At 42.1% G+C, this 18,635-nt stretch overlaps 6 protein-coding genes across 6 annotated transcripts; 2 read left to right on the top strand and 4 right to left on the bottom strand.

The window, feature by feature from the left end:
* Positions 1 to 429: 429 nt before the first annotated feature.
* Positions 430 to 2,388, bottom strand: C922_04993 (hypothetical protein; the record flags this gene model as incomplete). Its single annotated transcript, XM_008820567.1, has 1 exon — positions 430 to 2,388. One exon carries the CDS (start codon positions 2,386 to 2,388, stop codon positions 430 to 432), a length of 1,959 nt encoding a protein of 652 aa, XP_008818789.1.
* Positions 2,389 to 4,680: 2,292 nt separating this feature from the next.
* C922_04992 (adenosinetriphosphatase) lies at positions 4,681 to 6,912 on the bottom strand (the record flags this gene model as incomplete). Its single annotated transcript, XM_008820566.1, has 1 exon — positions 4,681 to 6,912. One exon carries the CDS (start codon positions 6,910 to 6,912, stop codon positions 4,681 to 4,683), a length of 2,232 nt encoding a protein of 743 aa, XP_008818788.1.
* A 1,567-nt stretch (positions 6,913 to 8,479) lies between these two features.
* Positions 8,480 to 9,844, top strand: C922_04991 (hypothetical protein; the record flags this gene model as incomplete). The annotated part of the gene is made up of 1 exon (XM_008820565.1): positions 8,480 to 9,844. The coding sequence occupies one exon, from the start codon at positions 8,480 to 8,482 to the stop codon at positions 9,842 to 9,844; it is 1,365 nt and encodes a 454-aa protein (XP_008818787.1).
* Positions 9,845 to 11,003: 1,159 nt separating this feature from the next.
* On the top strand, positions 11,004 to 12,601 carry C922_04990 (thymidylate kinase; the record flags this gene model as incomplete). The annotated part of the gene is made up of 7 exons (XM_008820564.1): positions 11,004 to 11,080; positions 11,254 to 11,336; positions 11,491 to 11,599; positions 11,800 to 11,890; positions 12,000 to 12,108; positions 12,271 to 12,380; positions 12,521 to 12,601. The coding sequence occupies 7 exons, from the start codon at positions 11,004 to 11,006 to the stop codon at positions 12,599 to 12,601; spliced, it is 660 nt and encodes a 219-aa protein (XP_008818786.1).
* A 1,150-nt stretch (positions 12,602 to 13,751) lies between these two features.
* Positions 13,752 to 15,839, bottom strand: C922_04989 (hypothetical protein; the record flags this gene model as incomplete). The annotated part of the gene is made up of 3 exons (XM_008820563.1): positions 13,752 to 15,302; positions 15,561 to 15,652; positions 15,806 to 15,839. The coding sequence occupies 3 exons, from the start codon at positions 15,837 to 15,839 to the stop codon at positions 13,752 to 13,754; spliced, it is 1,677 nt and encodes a 558-aa protein (XP_008818785.1).
* Positions 15,840 to 17,150: 1,311 nt separating this feature from the next.
* C922_04988 (hypothetical protein) lies at positions 17,151 to 18,175 on the bottom strand (the record flags this gene model as incomplete). The annotated part of the gene is made up of 3 exons (XM_008820562.1): positions 17,151 to 17,294; positions 17,446 to 17,492; positions 17,959 to 18,175. The coding sequence occupies 3 exons, from the start codon at positions 18,173 to 18,175 to the stop codon at positions 17,151 to 17,153; spliced, it is 408 nt and encodes a 135-aa protein (XP_008818784.1).
* Positions 18,176 to 18,635: the final 460 nt, after the last annotated feature.

The raw sequence follows: 18,635 nt of genomic DNA, 5'->3' as shown, positions 1-18,635 counted from the left end.
ACGTGATCAGTCGAAGAAGCCTTCTCCCATCACCACTCTGATGATAATTAAGAGGAATTTTCTATCCCACGCGATTCTGCATGGCTTCCACTCGTCTCAAACACAAATGAGTAATGTAAAAGGTTATTATGATCCTCCAACTGAAGTTTTACATCTTGCGACTCTGTTTATAGGTCCATCCAGTTTCTTCCGATTCGATCGCAAAAGCAGATGGCCTCCTCGTTGTGACTCCTGGGGTGCGTTAAATTTGTGTGCAACATATATGTGTCTACTACAGAACAGGACAAGCGAATGGACAACATTAATAGACGCGGCGAGCCGCTTCACCCCGCCCCACATCATATTGCATACACAGACGCGGGGTCCTAAAAGGGTGACCCGGACTACCCCTACATCCCTGCAATCAGTTCACTCGCAAGCTCTCCCTATTTACAAAAGATCTCCGTCTCCCTCACCACCCCCACCTACGCCACCACTCCGCTGCAGCGCCTCCTGGAATTTCCGCATGGACAGGATGGCGCTATCCACCTTGTCAAAGTTTAAAAAATTTGTACACCCCTTCACATACAACTTTAAATTGCCTCTGTTCACTTTTTTTAATTTTTTTAAATTTGTGTACCGCATATTATCAAGATACTTCCTAATGCAACAATTTACATCAAATTCTTTATTACGATGCATCATCATATTTTGGGTGCTACTACCTTCTGCACATTTCCGGTTGAATTTTTTTTCACAAAATAATTTCTTTCCCATGGGTAGATCTTCCCTATTGATAAAATATTCTGTGTCATTTGATCTTCCATTCATATTCATTTGTACATCAACAAAATTTTCTTTACCATTTGGATGCAAGTCGACACGTTCACTTGTTTCGATGCGGGGCTCATCATAACTCCGTACAATGTGCCATTTGTTTCGCTTCCTACCCCTATTATTCGAATCGAAGCAAATGTTGTAATTTTTTTTATTTCTCCATGTTAGCCATTTATCCAAATCGGCCAAGTGGTAATTTCCCCCCTCGGTGTTATTGCTACTACTGCGATTATTCGCTACAACCAAAGGGTAAACAGTGTCATTGTCTTTACTATCTGTACGCGTTAATAACTGTAGGAGTTTTTTTTTTTTGTAACTAAAAGTTGGCTCCTTTTCATTGTCCTCTCCTGAACTCTGTTCTTCCTTTCCGTACGCACTTGGGTCATTATCGCTAATCAATTGTATCGAACTTGTGTCTAAAAAATATTCATTTATATTTGAGCTCACCGAGAAGCTCCTCTTAATCTTTAAAACCCTTTTTTTCCTTTCAGCTTCTGAGGAAATTTTCCTCTTCTCTTTGAACTCTATCGTCTCATTCGGATCATTATCATAATTTACATCATGGTCTGATTCGTGTTCCTTTTCGCCATCCATTTTGTGGCTTCCACTACTTTTTCTATTTTCTTCCTTTACCTTATCGCCTTTCCCTATTTCTGCCATTCCGTTCTTGTTATATGTATAATGCTTTGGGGAAGCACTACTGTGATCGTTGTCTCTATCACCACGTGGGAGGTCCCTCTCCGCACTGTGCAACTCATCTTCTTCTTCTCCTCCTCCTCCTTCAATATCACTCACAAAGGGGTTCGAAGTCTTTACGCACTTCTTTCCTTTCAGCGTAACAGCCTTATTGCTTCCTTCCCTTATTTTGGAACTCATACCTTTGTCCATCCTTAACTCCTCTTTCTTAATTCTAGTTTGCAACTCCTCTACTTTTCTCCATTTATTATTATTGTCAGGTTCGTTACCATCCATCGAATGTGCTTCATCTTTTTTCTCCCTGCCGACTGCATATGCACATGCGTCTCTTGGTTCCGCCCTTGGTTTCGCTTTCTTCGGCTTGTGTTTCGCTTCCTTTGCATCTTTCGCATTTTTTTCCCCTTTTTGGTTGTTTTCCTGGGCGGTTTCCTTCACGGCACTTTGCTTAGCGTCGTCTCCTTTTTCCTCCGTGACCGCTGCTTCGCCTGCCACTTCTCCTGACTCTTCAAGTGCCCCTTCACTGGATTCTTCCCCTTTTTCCTTAGTGCTCGATTCTATCTCCCTCTTCATTCTGCTCGCGTTGCTACCTTTGCTCTTCCCCTTGTTGTCCCCCTCGTTCTGGCGCTCCTCCCTTTCCTTTTCCATTTTCTTAAACATATTTTCGTAGTACTGAATTTTTTTCAGCTCCCTTGCGCTGAGTTGCGGATTAAACGTTTCGACGTCCTTCCCACTTTTTTGAGGTCCACCTTTTCCCCCTCCTGCGGCGGCTTCTTTTCCAGTCCCAGCTGGCCCTACCACGTCCACCTCATCACCATGATCATTTTTTTTTCTCTTCCCTTTTCCTTCGCCTACATGTTGGTTTCTATACCTTCTCATTCTGCCCCCTGCTTCTGGACTCAACGGCTAAGAAACAAAAGGAGGCTTATCTTTTATGTACGTGGCGGAGGGGAGAGTATTATTAGACTTGCCCGTTGGCCATACGTTGGCTACCTATAGGGGGGGTTCCCTACTCGTACGGGAAGTCACACATTCCCCGGAAGAGGTAGGAAAATGCCTTGGAAACCAACAATACACTCTTTTTCCTTTCCCCTTGGGATTTTCTCTTTTGTCGCATGAAGTTTTGTATAAACACTTCCGTTATTCTTGGTAATATAATGTAGCCTTTTCAAACTTGTTTTGTTTTTTTTCTTTTTCTCCTATCCAAAAATTCGCATGGATTTATGTACTATAACACATACCCTACGCGTTTCTTATTCCCTATTTTGGGGTGCAAAAATGAACAGAGTCGTGGGCCAAAAATTAACTGGGCTTAAGAAAACGAATTATTTCTTGAATCCACGGAAATTGAAAAATCATTTTCCCTTCTTTCTCTCCTCCCGTTTCCTAATAGGGAAGCAGTTTTCCTTGCCCGAATGGTTGTTCGCATTGTTTTTTCTCCTAATGTAGGCGTATTATCACAAATGAAATGCCTTTTAAATGTGACATAATATATACCGTACCATTTCTGCAACACAGCGTCAAATGCTACATGCTTAAACGCATATATGTCGCTAAAAGATCATTTATAAGTTAAAAGGAAAAAATACGTGCTTCATCGCTTGGTTTTTTTGTTTTTCCTTTTCTTTTTTCACTTTCATTTTCGTTTTTTTTTTTTTGTTTTCCCTTTTTTTTTTTTCTTCTTTTTCGACACCTACATATTAATTTGTGCCTCCCCCCCCGCCAGATGACATTATTATGAGGACTCCAAAAAAGGGGGGAAAAAAAAAGAAAAATTCTTCTATCTTATGTTAATTTACAAAACGAGAAAAGTATACATATGTGAATATTTCTCCTTCTAATTTTTCCTTCCAACTTTTTTTCCTTTTTTGTACATTTCTGGCCTATGCATTAGTCCAATCTTCCCCTCCTGGGAATTATATCGCATGCATTTCCTCGTTTAGCGAGTTCATTGCAACAATACCGTTTCATTAACTTATAATGCCATGAATGCAAACAGAAGGGCTGAACAATTATGTGTCTTTCTTTTTTTTTGGCCCTCCCTCGGGAAAATACAAAACGTGGGGGCGCGGAAAAAACGGTATGGATAACTGGATAAAAAGCAAAAAGAAAAACTCATTTAAAACTGCAAAGCAGCAAATTGGTAAAAAAAAATTTCAACATATTACAACTTAGAAAAATTAAAAGAGGCACCTGGTCCCTTTGGATAAATTATGGTAATGGACAGAAAAACGAAAAAAAAAGTACCCCCCTGACGTAATTAAAAAAATGTAGAAACAAAAATGATAATTTTTTTCCTCCACGTACTGGAGTTAAATGATTAATCTTGCCCTTCTTCCAACCGTATGACGTTATTTATGTGAAGGAAGAAAAAACGCATCTTATCCGAGCACATGACTACTGAACATATTGATCATCCAGCATTTATACACATATATATAAAATGTATATCGCCAGCTGCTGAGATGATTGTTAAGGGACAAAATGGTTTTCTTTTTTTGGAGGGGTGGACAGAGTTCATTTAAAATGTGATGACTATGTCGCCTTTCCGTAAGTGGAAATTAAAAGCGGAATGAAACAAGTGCGACTTATGTGGGTATCATTCCATTCCTTTTTTCAATTTTTTCCAAACGTAGTTATATCGAAATTGTTTATATGCACATATCGTGCTGCAGTTTAACAAAAAAAAAAAAAAAAATTCTTCTGTTTGATTACATCACGCAAAAAGACCTCCCGCCAATTATTACTGGTGGAAAAAGGAAACATAAGTAATAAATACGCCTCGATATTGAAGAAGGACAGCTATTATATTGAAGTAACTACGGGGGATAAGGACACACTGATATTACTCACAAATGTGCGTTCCTCCAATATATACACAGAATGCATAAAAGACATGCAAAATCTGCTTCTCTGTACCGCGTGCTTATAACTACTAATGTGTCACTACTTTTTATGCCAACAGGGAGGATGGGGTCCAAACGGTGCAATTCGCCCAATTTGGGCGACGTTGGAAGGTAACATGGCGTCTCTAACCACTCCAGTGGGCTATTTTAAAAAGGTACGTAATTCTTCTCATCCTTTCCCGATTTGCAAATTATAAAAACGAGGCTTCTAATAAGCATGCTATTGTTGTGCCTATTCACACCTCCCCCCAACGGGTTCAATTTTCTAATGCAAATCATATATCACTTTCTTTAACTCCTTTCCCTTTTTTTGAACTGTGCTGCGTTGGGGATTCTTCCCGTTCTTAGCGCCATTGCCGATTTTGCCGCTCCTGATGCCCTTACCGACATTACCACCTCGTACACCTGCGCCGTTCTTATTCTTTTGCAAGTTCTTCCTAAGCCCCTTGGCATTTTTCGACTTGTCCAGTTTCCTCTTGCCGTTTACCAGCACGTTCAGCTTCAGTTCTCTTATAATGGAGCGAAAACTTTTGAGTTTGCTTTTGTCGTTCTTTTCATCGCTGTTTTGGCTTCTCCTTTTGGCCTTGCGGGTACTCCCCTTATCTGAGTCCTTCTTACATGCGCGCTGCTTATCAGAGTCCTTTTTACGGGCGCTGCCATCTGTAGTATGACCTTCGCCACCGCATCTCCCAGCCGTTGATTCACCACAGGACATGTCACTCTTCATGTTTAACTTCCGCAGGTGCAGCTTTTCCTTGTTCGTCAGGAACCACTCCCTGGGAGGCCTACTCATAATTTCGTCCTTAAACTGAATGAGGTTTTTAATTTTCTTTATCGACTTGGTGGCTTTATCAATTTCTTTGTTTTCCTTTTCCTCCTTTATCATTTCATTAATTTGTTTTTTTTTCTTCCGAAGTAAATTATCCCAGTGGGAAATGCTATCAGTGGATATGTTCCTCCGAAATATTTTGGTATTTTTGCTTTTTTTCAATCCTTTAATGATTTTTTTCACATCCGTTTTTTCATTAGGTCTGTAGAGAGTACTCGCCGTGCCGTCTTTCCCTATCCTTGCCGTTCGTCCAATCCTATGGACGTACTTAATGACGTTCGAAGGTAAGTTATAATTAATCACGTAGAGAATATGATCTATGTCCAAACCTCTGGAGGCTAATTCAGTACATAATAAAAAGTCGACTTCATTTTTCTTAAATTTCAAAATGGATTCTATTCTCTTCTTTTGAGTAAGCGAACCATGCAACTCTGCACATTTGAAATTAAACAAGGAAAAGATTAAATACATCAGATGTGTCTCTTTTTTTGTCTTAAAAAAAATTATGGCATGATTCTTATACACATTACTGCACAGATGCAGTAGGGCTGCTCTTCTATACTTTTCATTTACAATATTCACAAACTCTTGATTTAATTTTTCTGAAATTTTAAAAGACTTTAAGATTTTTTTATTGCTAATGCAGCTGGGGATAACTTCCCCCTTTGCATCTACTTTCCTATTATCCACTCCGCTTTGTATAAAAATTGGGTTCTTAAGAGAAAAATTAGCTAGGTCCTTGATATCCCTAGTTAACGTAGCTGAAAAAAATAAAATCTGCTTCTTAAACTTACACACATCTAACACTTTTAAGCATTCCTCCTTGAATCCCAACTCCAACAATTTGTCAGCTTCATCGAACACTACCACTTCTAGGTAGTTTATAAAATCACTGGACGAGTTTAACAATAAATCTAGGATCCTTCCCGGAGTGCAAATGAAAATGTCTTTCTTCTTCTTATATTCATACTCCTGTTGCTTTACGTCTATTCCTCCACAGAAAAGTGAATAAGTAATTGACACATACTTGGTCATACTCTTGACGACGTCGTAACACTGAAGGGCTAGTTCTCTCGTTGGTAGGAGTATTAAACTCTTGGTTACGCATATTCTGCTCTGATTATAACTTCTCATTTTTATGTTGGGACTGTGAAGGAGTCTTTCTAATATGGGCAACACGAAGGCCAGGGTTTTTCCTGAACCCGTTTCTGAGTTAGCTAAAATGCTTTTCCCCTCCAGGGCTAGCGGTATCACGTCTCGCTGGATAAACGTCGGATTGTTGAACTTGTCCTCGTAGAGCACCTTCAGGAACGGCCTCGAGATGTACAGGTCACTCCACAGCGTGTTCCGATCGATGACGCTGCTGCTGTCGTGGTCGTTCCGGCTGTCCTCCTTGGGGGTTTCCTCACGGTCGCTTCCTACATCCTCATCTTCGCTTCCTACTTCTTCATTTTCGCTTCCTACTTCCTCATTTTTGCTGCCTGCATCCTCATCTTCCCCTCCTACATACTCATTTTCGCCTCCTACATCTTTATCATCATTTTCTGCATCCTCATTCTGCACCCCCACATCTTCTTTTTCGCCCTCATTCACTTTCCCATTTTTAGCATCCGTCTCAACATCCATTCCTTCAGTCTGTTCGTCCATCTTCATATTCTTCCCTTCCATTTTCTCTCCCTGTTGATTGTTTTTTCTTGCTGTCTATCTTCCTTGTGTTTCCTTCTCTCCAAAATATGCCCTTCGCCTCTTCCCTTTTAAACCTCCTGGTCGACTTTCGTTCTACAGCTGTGGTGGTAATATTTTATGCTCTCCCATAAGCAACCTTTTTTTCTACATATATATTTCCGTGCCCAAGGGAATGTCCCTAGATCTGTACGTTCTTATGTACGTGTGGAAGGACAAACACACGCGCAATGAAGATACGCTGCTAAGGCTTCCTCAACAAATATATGTTAAGTACTATTTTCTATAGGACTCCTTCACCGCTCCTTGTCTCACTTTTTCTTGTGCTTCCGCAAGGGGAACTCTAACGTAGCGAACAATTTGGCTGCGAACCAGGCCTCCTCATTACAGCCTCTTTCCCTTACTGATCTGCTATTTTCGCATATGTTAAATATTTCTCGCATCTGGATTGTTCTCTATTTGGTGAGAGCGATTTTGCTTCTGTGCCTTAGATAATCGATCAAGAGGAGGGTGGGCGTGAAAGCTTTCTTTGGTTCTTACTCCTCGTAGTGACTACCTGTGCAATCGGGTACTTACGTACTTTTTTTTTTCTTCTTTATGTTGTTTTATTGATGCCTTGACTAGAGCTCCAACGCTAGGGAAAATTTCTCGCATTGGCTTCAATATCTTTTCACAGTTGCCGCTTTTAAAAATTAAGAAGAAAATGGGAAAAATACATGGCGGCGCAAATTGGGAACGAGCTTCTTAACGTCAGTTTTAACCTCTTAATTTAATGCTGTTTCCTCGCTAAATATATGCTTTCCTTATTTTTCCATTTTGCGCTTCTAAGAATGGAGCTAATAACGGTGGAAAATCAACATAATAACGTTGCATGTACCGCGTTCACATGCACGTGTTTGTACTTTTCCGTTTTAGCTATTTTTTCCCCCTTTTTTTTGCCTTCCGTTTTTTTTTGACGAATTATGCACAGAAGGATGGTGCGCGGATCCCCCGAAAGGCGTTGTTATCGCGGCAACGTACAAATTGATGAAGCGCATTTTTTTTTCTTCTCAGTGTTCACTATTGCCTTTTCATAAACGGGTAATATTTTAGAATGGCATACTGATCATTTTTAAACTATTTGTTAGATAACCCATTGGGTGGATATAACCCACTGGTTGTGCATCCTACACGGGGTTGAACACTTTTTCCTCTTCTCCGTTGCTTCCCTTCAGTATGCGCTTCTACACCCCACGGTAAAAGCGCGTCCGTCATCATTTTTTTGGTACAATTAGGGAACGTCTGTATCGGTACGCCAGCAGGCTGCGTTGCACATTATGTTGGCCTATAGTGACGTCCATTGGAGTGACTCGCCTTCGTAGGACAAAATGGTTTCTCCGCGAGTGGGAAATAACACCGCTTGAACGTTTCACTCATAAAGTGGGAGGTGGAGGAAAGCTTCTCCTCTGCGCAATAGAAAAAAACTAGAGGCGCGTATAATATTAGCTGCCAAATCAGGGCACCATAAACCGAATCGCGGTAAAACCACGGCGAAAACGTGCCCAACGGGACGATGCTACACCTCGTGGCAGGAAACCTTCGAGGGTATTCCCCACGCATGACGAACCTACTCACTTCCCTCACGAAACGTTCGTACGAAATACGCCCCCGGTGTAAGTCACCCCTGTGTAAACACTTCTCGACTGAGACCAGTCCCCCCTCCACAGACACCGTCCTACCAGAAAACGCCGTGACATATGATACCCCCAATTTCCACTTCATCATTTATGGCATATTGCACGGACAGATAAATGAAAGAAGGTGTAGCGGCAAGGACGCAGCGGAATTTCTAACCAGAGTGAAACCTCATTATGTTCTGCTAGAACTGTGTCAACAAAGACTAAGCAAAATAATGGACATCCTTTCCAACCAAGAAAAAAAAAAACACTACGATAATAATTACAGCAAATTTACTTACCTGCCAAGAATACATAATGGGTTTTTACAAAATGAATTTTTACCCATCATTCAAGACTCCATAAAAAATAAATGGAAAATATTTCTCATCGATAGAAATATGAACACCATTAGAAATCGACTCGATTCTAGACTCCTCTATGACACGATTGCTTACAGAAAATTCTTCACGTACTGCATTGAATCCATATCGCTGAGGCACTACTCCTTTGAGGAGTTTACGACATTGTACAAACAGTATGGCTCGTCGACTGCAACTGAGAAGGGTACTCTTTACCGTGCCACACCAGCAGATGACACCGGGGACGCTCCCACGAAAGGTATCCGTGAAAGGGGACTCCGCATGGACACTTACAGTGAACACAATGTGCGTGCCAACTTCGCATCGGAGGCAGGAGAAAAGGGAGCAGCCGAAGAGTGTCGTACCTCTACACCGCAGGATGCCGACCAAAATGGTGAAAGCGAAATTTGGAAAAAACTAAACCTTGTGCAGACGCTGAATGAAAGACTGAAAGATCTCTCCAAGCCGACGTACGACATCCTCGTGGAGGAAAAATGTAAATACATGGCGAACAACATTTGGTGTTTCCTCTTAAACAATGAGGAACATTTCTTCAAAAATACCCCCGTAAGGAAGACCATTTTTGTCCTGTGCAGTGCCAACATCGTGCACAAATTAGTGCAGGAGATGGACAATGCATATCTGAGTCTACATAAAAGGTATGAATCTAATATCAGTAGCAACAGTATGGAGCGCCTAGTATTTGAGAATCCGTATACTTCGTATGGAACATATGTAAAGCCACACTGGCCCCTAATTTTTATCAAGTATTATTTCATTCCTTCCTTCATTTTATATGCTACACTGAACACGTTTTATGCGCTCATTGCATGGATTTACAACTCTAATTTCCAGAGAACATCTTCCCCTTCGCATAAAATCATAGACATAGAGGTGTAACAAAAGGGGTGAATTGGAAATGGACCCCCCTTTTTTTTTCTTGCTTCTCTTATTGAGGATGGACACAGATTGATGTGGAACTTGGGCGGAGTGCGCACCTCTTCACCTCTCCTTTTTTTTAATGACTCTTTTTTTATTCCTACCCCATAGAGAGGTCAAACATGTATGTCAGCGCGCGCCGCGGGTATATGTGCCTACCCTCTTGTTTTTTTTTTCTTCCTATTTCATTTCTTTTTAATGTTAAAATTTTACAAATTTACGATTTCACGTTTTTATTTGTGTGAAACGGGTGTGTGACCAGATGCGCGCAACCCAACGTGACTTTATGTGAAGGGAACAGTACCCTCTGAAAAGGGGAAAAAAAACCCTCTCTTTCATTTGCCTCCAATTCATCACAATCGTTCCGCACACCCCCGCGTGTGCACCTCTGCACGACCTTACACTGCTTGTGGGATACGGTGTGCCAAATTGTAACCCTCATAAAAATGGCCTTTTTAAGCTTCCAGATTTTGCTTTCAGCCCCAAAGGGCCAATAATTTTTAACACGACGCTTCACTGTGTACTTATTACAAGAGGAGCAGAAATAGAAGCTACACTTCTTATATGGAAAAAAGTTGTGCCTTCTTTTTTTTTTCTCTCTCGTGGGGGGACGAAGAAAAAATGACAAATAAATTGCGGAAACTGTGCAAAGTGGCATTTTTTTTTCTTTTTTATTTTCTCCGCTGCTCGCTCAGCACAAGTGCTACAATTCAGTGCGTTCAGTTTTTTTGGCTTCCACTGACTCTGCCTTAATCCCGTGAAAGCATAACTCCATGTTCACTTCCTCCACTTCCTAAAATTTCTTTATTTTTTTTATTCGTACCTGGTTGTTGTTTTTTTTTTTTCCCTTTCACCCCGTCATAGCATCGGCAGGTGCCCACCCATCCTCAAATTATGAAACCGCTATTTGAAGCAATCATCCGCCATACATTTTCGAAAAGCCCCAGTGTAACGTACGTGTAGATACTGCGTTGCGTGTACCTGGGCGTATTCGAAGCTTCGTGTCCACGAGTAATGTGCTATACATGCTAGTCCCCCTTCTTCCCTGGACGCATGAATAATCAGAATGCGAACGTGCGTTACATGTAGAATGCCACACTTTTGATCTTCGTACGTCAAAATGCATTCAACAAATAGTACTACCAATGATGGCACCAAAAAGAAGGGAAAATTTATAGTCTTTGAGGGGCTCGATAGGTTGGAAAATGAAAATAAAATGACATTTTCAAATTTTTCGAGAACATCCCTACGGCGAGGGCACTCAACTGCGTTGTGCACCCATGCACCCATGCGTCGTGTGATCATTCGAGTCCTTTTTTCCTACACACAGAGGTTCCCCCTTTTTCTTTACAAACCCATTTTCCTGTTAGGTCGGGAAAATCGACTCAGTCAAGACTGCTAGTGGAGCACTTGAGGAAGAAAAATGTGGAAGTCAACCATTTGTGTTTTCCCAGTAGGGCCCTTACGAGAGTTGTGAAACTGGCCCACCGGCAAACTCCAAAATGTCCAAACGGCAAAACTTCTTAGCTGGGTAAAAAACGAATGAACCAGCGCGACCTCCGCCATTGCTAAACCAAACCGATCGAACCATTCTTCCCTCCCTTAAGACAGGGAAACCCCCACAGGACAAATAATCGCCAAGTATTTGAAAATGCAGAGTGACATGACGAACGAAACCATCCACCTACTTTTCTCGGCAAACCGATGGGAGCTAATGTTATAAAAAAAAAAAAAAAAAAAGAACTGTATCTTTTTATATTCACCCACATTCCATGTCGATGCGTGGAGTGGCCTCTTCGGAATTCTCCTGGTCACGAAGTTTCCTCTTCTAATCACGCTTCTCCTCTGCATGCTTCACTTCATTACGCGTCAATTCACTTAATTTCCCCTGCTTCCCTTCGGATTTCCCATTTCAGAGGCGAAATTAAGCGCCTTCTGGCCAAGGGCGTGTGGGTCGTCTGCGACAGATATGCCTACTCGGGGGTGGCCTACTCTGCCGGAGCGCTTGTAAAGCTACATATGCCATCATGCAGACATGCATGTCTAAATTCCTCCTGTTCCTTTTTCTCCAACAATCTACGTACCGCACTGCCACTTCTTCTTTCCCGTCATCCAGAAATTATCCAAAACCTGGTGCATGAACCCCGACCAAGGCCTAATCAAACCAGACGTCGTTTTTTATCTCGACGTTCCTCCCAACTACGCCCAAAACAGATCAGAATATGGTGCCCTCTACATACCTGGCGCGATTCAAGTGGAAGCATTTGCTATCGCACAAGGCGTGGCAAATGTGACAAATGTCGCAACTGCGCCAATCTGTGTCCACACCCACTTTCCACTGGCGGGGCACTCCCAACGCGAAACTCATTCCCATCCCCCCCCCGAAGGCGAAGAGATTTACGAGAAGGTCGAAGTCCAGAAGAGGATATACGAAACGTATAAAAATTTCTCTGAAGAAGATTATTGGATAAACCTCGATGGGACCAAAAACGTCGACGTAAGAGGAAGAGTAGCTGCATTCATAACGGGATGTTTTCGTTACAGGAGGCTTCCATAGAAGAGCCTTTTCACTTCAATGCATCAGCTGACAAGTGCAAATCGGATACCTCCCATCCGAATCTACCCCCCCCCTCGCAGGACATACACCAAGATGTTGTAAATGAGATAACCAAACTGGAGCCAGTGCATGAAGAGCTGTTCACATTTTTGTGGTCGTAGGGGTCAACGCGTGTGAGCGAGCCCCTCACATGTTCATGCATCGATGTGTGCATGGTGATGCTTTGGAGAAAAAAAAAGAGAAAAAAAAAAAAAAAAGATGTAACGTCGTGTAACGTAGGTCTAACAAAACCGTCATCACACACGCGGGCTCCTTTGTTTTTAATGTATATAATGTGCCCCCTTGTGAAAATGTTTGCGTGAACGTTTGCACTATTTCCCCCTCCATCTCCCTCTATCACATTTTTTTTTTTTTCCCATGAGCCGCCTTCACCGCATCCTACCGCTTAAAAAAGGGGCAACAAACCTACTTTGTTTTTACGTATTCTATCGGCTCGGTAATTCCTCAATGGGTTAAATGTTCAGTGGGGAAAAAAAGAGGGAAATCGCAAAAAAAATCGCAAAAAATTGCGAAAGGGATCGCTAAAAGGTGCTTCCGAGTGTAACTTCAGAGTGTAACTTTGGAGCGTTACTTCGGATCATTACTTCAGACTGTTACTTCCGACCGTTACTTCCGACCGTTACTTCCGACCGTTACTTCGGAGCGCTACTTCGCAGCAGTGAACTCTGGTTGGACGCGGCGGGCGTAAGGGGAGGGCGCACAGCTAACTTACTTCCCCCTCAGCATCACCCTATGAGTCGCAAAAATAACGAAAAAAAATAAATAAACAAAGGAAGCAAAAAAAATTCTTAAAAAAGTACCTTCAAAATGGATGCACATTTAAATGTACAATTTTTCTAGTGCATGTTGGGGGTAGACACACATTGCCCTTCGACCCACTTTTGAGTATGTCTGCACAACTGGGGGAGGGGTAACTAAGTGAAGTGGCACCCATAAAGTGGCTATTAACATTCGGTGCTGTCCCCATAATCCGTTGGGAATAGACAGCACGGCGCTGCACAGGGCATATATACATGAAACTACCTGGGGAGTCGTCCCACCAGTGGCCCATTTTCCCACTTGGAAAAACTTCCACTTAACCACCGCTGAACATTTATCTGGCATCTGTAGGTCACCTGGCCAGATGGGATCATTTTTTTATTTCCCATCAATTGGCGCACTCTCAGTTTTCATATTGGAATTGCCCCAGACTAGTTGCATTTCTTACGACTACTCATCTGAGCAATTACTCCTCCATAGAGCTGCTCATTCTTACAATTCCTTCCTCCTGTACAGATGCCGACACAGCAGTGCGTCGAAACAATTCGCGCCACTCTCTCGTTGGGTCTTCCCCCTCGTCAACCGAGCGGTGTGCCCAGAACGCATGGGCAACTCGCTTGTCCCCCTGCTGGTCCTGTCGCATGGCTGTTCGCTTTCCAAAGGGAAGTGCTCATCTTGCTGCCCCTCTTCCGCTTGCTCCGTCGATTCGCACGTCGCGCCCCTCTCCAGGGAATTGTTGGACGAAAACTGTACGGCGCCCTGGTCAGTGAGCAACCCCTTTTCCTTAAAGCTCTTAGGGTACATAAAAACAGATTCCTTGAAGCTATCCACAGAGGAAAAGCCATCATTCTGATGACCCTTTTTAAAAAAAGTGATCTTCCTTGTAATCTGTCTAATGATTGAAGTCCTCTTTGATGTGTACTCTTCCCCTATAATGATGCTATTAAAAGACTGCGGCACGAATTTGTACTTTTTGGTAATTTTCAGATCATCCCGTGTTAAGTCTTTTATATTTATCCGATTCATTTTGTTATCCTCCCCGTTTATCCAATATTTGGAGGAATTATCTGGATCGTGCATCAGAATAGGTGGATACAAATCCTCCTGAAATTTTGTCGGATCTTTTCTAGGCACATAAAAAGAGATGGGTCTGATGCTCTTATTATTCTCGTTCTTATAAACTCTCCCAATTTCGCACTTATACACATCACAGATTTGCTTTGGTAAAAATCCAAATGATCTAAATGGGGTACAAGATTTATATTCGTTTACCTTACGTATGCTTCCAAGTGAATGCTGATAGTATCGACAATTTCCATCCCCCTTTCCAATGATATATATAAGTCCAGTGCTTTCATCATAATGTGGAATCAACGGAGCAGATGCGTTGTCTATAGACATGGTCACTAAAGCAGAGGTTGTATTCTTTAAATCCCACAATTTCATTTCTCTTAAGTTATTTTTAGAAAACCCTGTACTCAAAATGTAGTTATCGTCCCCACCTAATCCATCGATCCATATATTTTTGGTATTTTTCCCACCACTATGGATGTGAAAACTGGAAGCAATTTCCTTTTTTCTCGGATCTATAATGTGCATATGCTTCCCTACACACGTGCCGCTTAGTAAGCTGCCCTTGATATTCCACTTCAATGAAGATAATTTCTTTGGCATTATAATATGGAAAGGTCTCTTCTCATTCTCTATGTCCCATATGTTTACAAAGGAATCGAATCCACTTGAGCACATGATGTAATAGTTCATTGGGTTCCAATCTATGACTGATATTTTTTTTTTATGTCCTTTGAGAATGCACTGTGGATCTTTTATTTCTTTCACCGATTCGTCATTATGCGGTATCTCCCACACACGGATGGTTAAGTCTTCTGAACCTGATGCCAAGATTTCACTGAAGCAGGGGTTAAACTGCAGGTCCAGGATGCTTGACGTGTGTCCCTTCAGCTTTATCACTGGCGGATTCCTCATTTGGTTCTCAAGCCGAATGGCTCCTATCAACCCGCCACCCTCCACTTCCCAGGGCACCTTCCAGGACAGGGGGGCGGAAAAGCAAATGAGGAGGAACACAACTGGGACGAATTCAACTGGGAAGTGTAGGCAAAACATTTTTCAGACGCGGAAGGCGAAACATAGAACGTGCATTTGAGCAAACTTCCAAAATGTAAGGCAAGCGTGTCTGCACATGCAATAGTGGCGGGTTTAAACCCTTCCTTGTTTCCTCTCGATCCGCCCTCTCCCCAGCGCTCTTTCCCCCGTGCACTCCAATTTTATCGCTCCACCTACCGCCACAAACCCCGAGCTACACGCAATGCCACACGAGTCCATCACCCTCGAGCATATTCGCAAGTCGTCAAAAAGGTTGTTCGAAGGGTCCGCTGCGCAAAAAAAAAAAACGGGTGGGCGCACGTTTTTGGTGCAGTTTAGTGACGTTGCGCTCAAAACACGAGAAGCAACGCCACGCCGCATGCCAGGTCGTCTCGACACCTCACGCGGAAAACCTTTCCCCCCAACAGATCTCATTTTCTTACGATATAGATTCTTTAGAAACGGAATGCTACTCATTTTATAGGTCCATGAAATGGTGAAGCAGTGTGAACAGGAAAAAAAAAAAAAAAAAAGTCTGCTCCTCTTTGGCGTCGACCATACAGCAACGTTGTTCGTTAAGTCTGGCAGGACAGGCACAAATTTTGGGTCTAAGCTCAGCAGTGGTGAAAGGGGGGAAGCTAAATTGAGAAAGAACTATACACATATTGTGCAGTATGTTCTTTCCCTCAGCTTTCCTGTCTTATCTCGATAGAAGTCTACAGAGCGGGCGTGCTTATTATATTAGATCAGAATAATGAATCAGCATGCATCCAAGCGCGGCAAAATGGAAAGTACACATTTGCGTACGAATTCGGCTGAGCCACAAGGGACCATTTTTTTAACTCAGAAAACACGCTAAACGCTAATGCTAAGACGTATTCGGAAATTAAAACAGAAAAAGGGAATTCCACATCCGAGTTAGACACACCCATGCTTCGCGAAGCAAATCGTTTGAATAGGAACGACACGGGAAAATGTTGACTGCCATTTTGAACATCTTGGATTAAATGACTAACCATTAGTGTGCAAGAAAAAAAAAAAAATATAATTTCTTTTCCAATTTTGTTTTTCTAACCAGTGGACACAAGTAGGGACAGTAGGGGCAACTGGGGATGAGTTTCATCTATGCTAAATACACAATCGTATCCAGATCAGGCGCATATGCAACTGCTCACACACAAACGGGGGTACCTTTTTGTAGACCTTTCCTTTTACTAAAATTGTGCACTCCCAAATGGAACGACCAAACGGCTGACAAACATGTTTGTCCCTTTTTGCCCACAGAATTTAGGCTTCCTCCATAATTTTTAAAAGACGAAGCACATCGATTGGGAAAAAAAAAGAAACGTAAATGGGGGCATCTACAGAACGAAAAATTTACAAATGGAATGAATAAGCAAAGGCGTCTTTTTTTTTTCCCCTCTTCCACCTCACCGCTTCACATTAATTTTGTCTATTCCTACCAAATGTGCCACATTTCTTCGCACGCCCTACTCCCGTCATTTCATTCCTCGCCCCTTAAATGGAAAAACCAAACTACGCGTGTACATGTTTGTTCTGTTGCCACACCGAACGTTCGCGGGGGGGAAAAAATAAAAAAAATAAAAATCATAAAGGAAATAAAAAAATGCAAAAAAAGTAAGAACATCGGCAGATTAGCAAAACAATCCACCCAATCCAGTGGGTCCATCTTCAAACCCGATGACATTCTCACATATCCATTTTAACAAAAAAAAAAAAATTAAAATAAAATAAAACATAACGGTATAAACAAAAGAATTGATGACTCTAAAAAAAATCACATGGTCGATAATCTCTATCCAGGTAGTAAATATATAAAATTAGGAACACCAGGGCCAATAACAGAATGATAGAGTAGCACGCCAGCGACAGGTACACTTGCCTTCCGGAAATTACCTGAACGAGCGAGTCCTGAAATGAGCGAAAAAAAGGAAAATAAGAAAACGATGAGAATAACTTAATTGCTTCTTTTTTATACATGTGTGTGTGTGCGCCCGCTGTTTCGCCACAACCTATGCGATGCCGTTGAAGAGAGGGACATTCCCCATCTTTATGTTCCTACTATGGCTCCCCACGCGCATATAATTCCTAGGATGCAAAATATGTAGTCTAAAAAAAAGGGAAAACAAGAAAAAAAATGAAAAAAATTAAAGTGCTCGCGAATGGGGATGCAGCAGGACCAACGGAAGAAGTGCAAAAAAAAAAAATACGTGAAACGGGCAAATTCCCTGCTTCACAACTAAACAAATGTAATTAACAACTCGCACGAAATATGTTTCCGCGCAGTGGTAAACGCTCCACGTTCCTATGGCCCCCCGTTGTAAAGGGTTGACAAAGCTTCCCCCCATTTGTCCTAACGCCCCAATGGGACGCAAACCACCCTTTCCTACACGAATTGCATGTTCTCACACAAATCACATTTATCACGCAAATCACATTTATCACGCAAATCACATTTATCAGGCAAATCACATTTATCAGGCAAATCACATTTATCACACAAATCGCATTCTGTCACAAATGTCCTTTTCCCAGACGCGCCCGCGAGAACCCCCTCAAAGATATGCATTTTTACTCAAAACTGTTATAAACTTCCGCGAGTAGGAATAAAACGTGTGATTGCTCTTCCTTCTATTTCCCACTTGCTTCAACAAATCGCTTCTACTATTTTGGAAGCCAATCTCCCAATTTTCTCGATCTGAACTTGTGCGACTGGCTGAGTTGGTACCCTTCGTTTTCTTGGACAAGTTGAAATTCTCCTTGAAAGGCGTTGACTCGCTTTGCTTCCCCATTTATGGCTACCTTATCTGTTCTCTGTTGTCGCTTTTGTGCCCGGCGAGTGTGGCAACGCAAATACACGGTATTATGTACAAGGGCGAAAGAATGTTTCCACGGCGTTCTGCAGGTGAGAAGCGCATTCGCCTCCTTCGGTAAAGATAAATATTATGCAGACATATGCGCACAAATTTACATGGACCACGACATATATATATTTACTTCTTCTTACATAGCGTCGCTTCACGATTGGCAGAATGGGGGCTCATCAGAATTCCTGCCGTTTTTTTTCAGCCTAGTCACAGCTGGGCAATATTCACTGGGCGCTTTCTTGTATCGCCTTGTTCACTTTTTTTCGCCATTTGCTAAAATCGTTGCAAGAAATGGTGCCTCGCAACTATTCGCTGTAATGGTTCGAATGGTTCCAGTGCTTCACAGTGAGGGGGACACAAAGTGCAGAAAAAAATAAATAAAAGA

The sequence above is a fragment of the Plasmodium inui genome, assembly GCF_000524495.1.
Source record: "Plasmodium inui San Antonio 1 unplaced genomic scaffold supercont1.33, whole genome shotgun sequence".
NCBI classification, from domain to species: Eukaryota; Apicomplexa; class Aconoidasida; order Haemosporida; family Plasmodiidae; genus Plasmodium; species Plasmodium inui.
The sequence above is the reverse complement of the archived record's forward strand: the minus strand, read 5'-3'. Positions and strand labels throughout refer to the sequence as shown.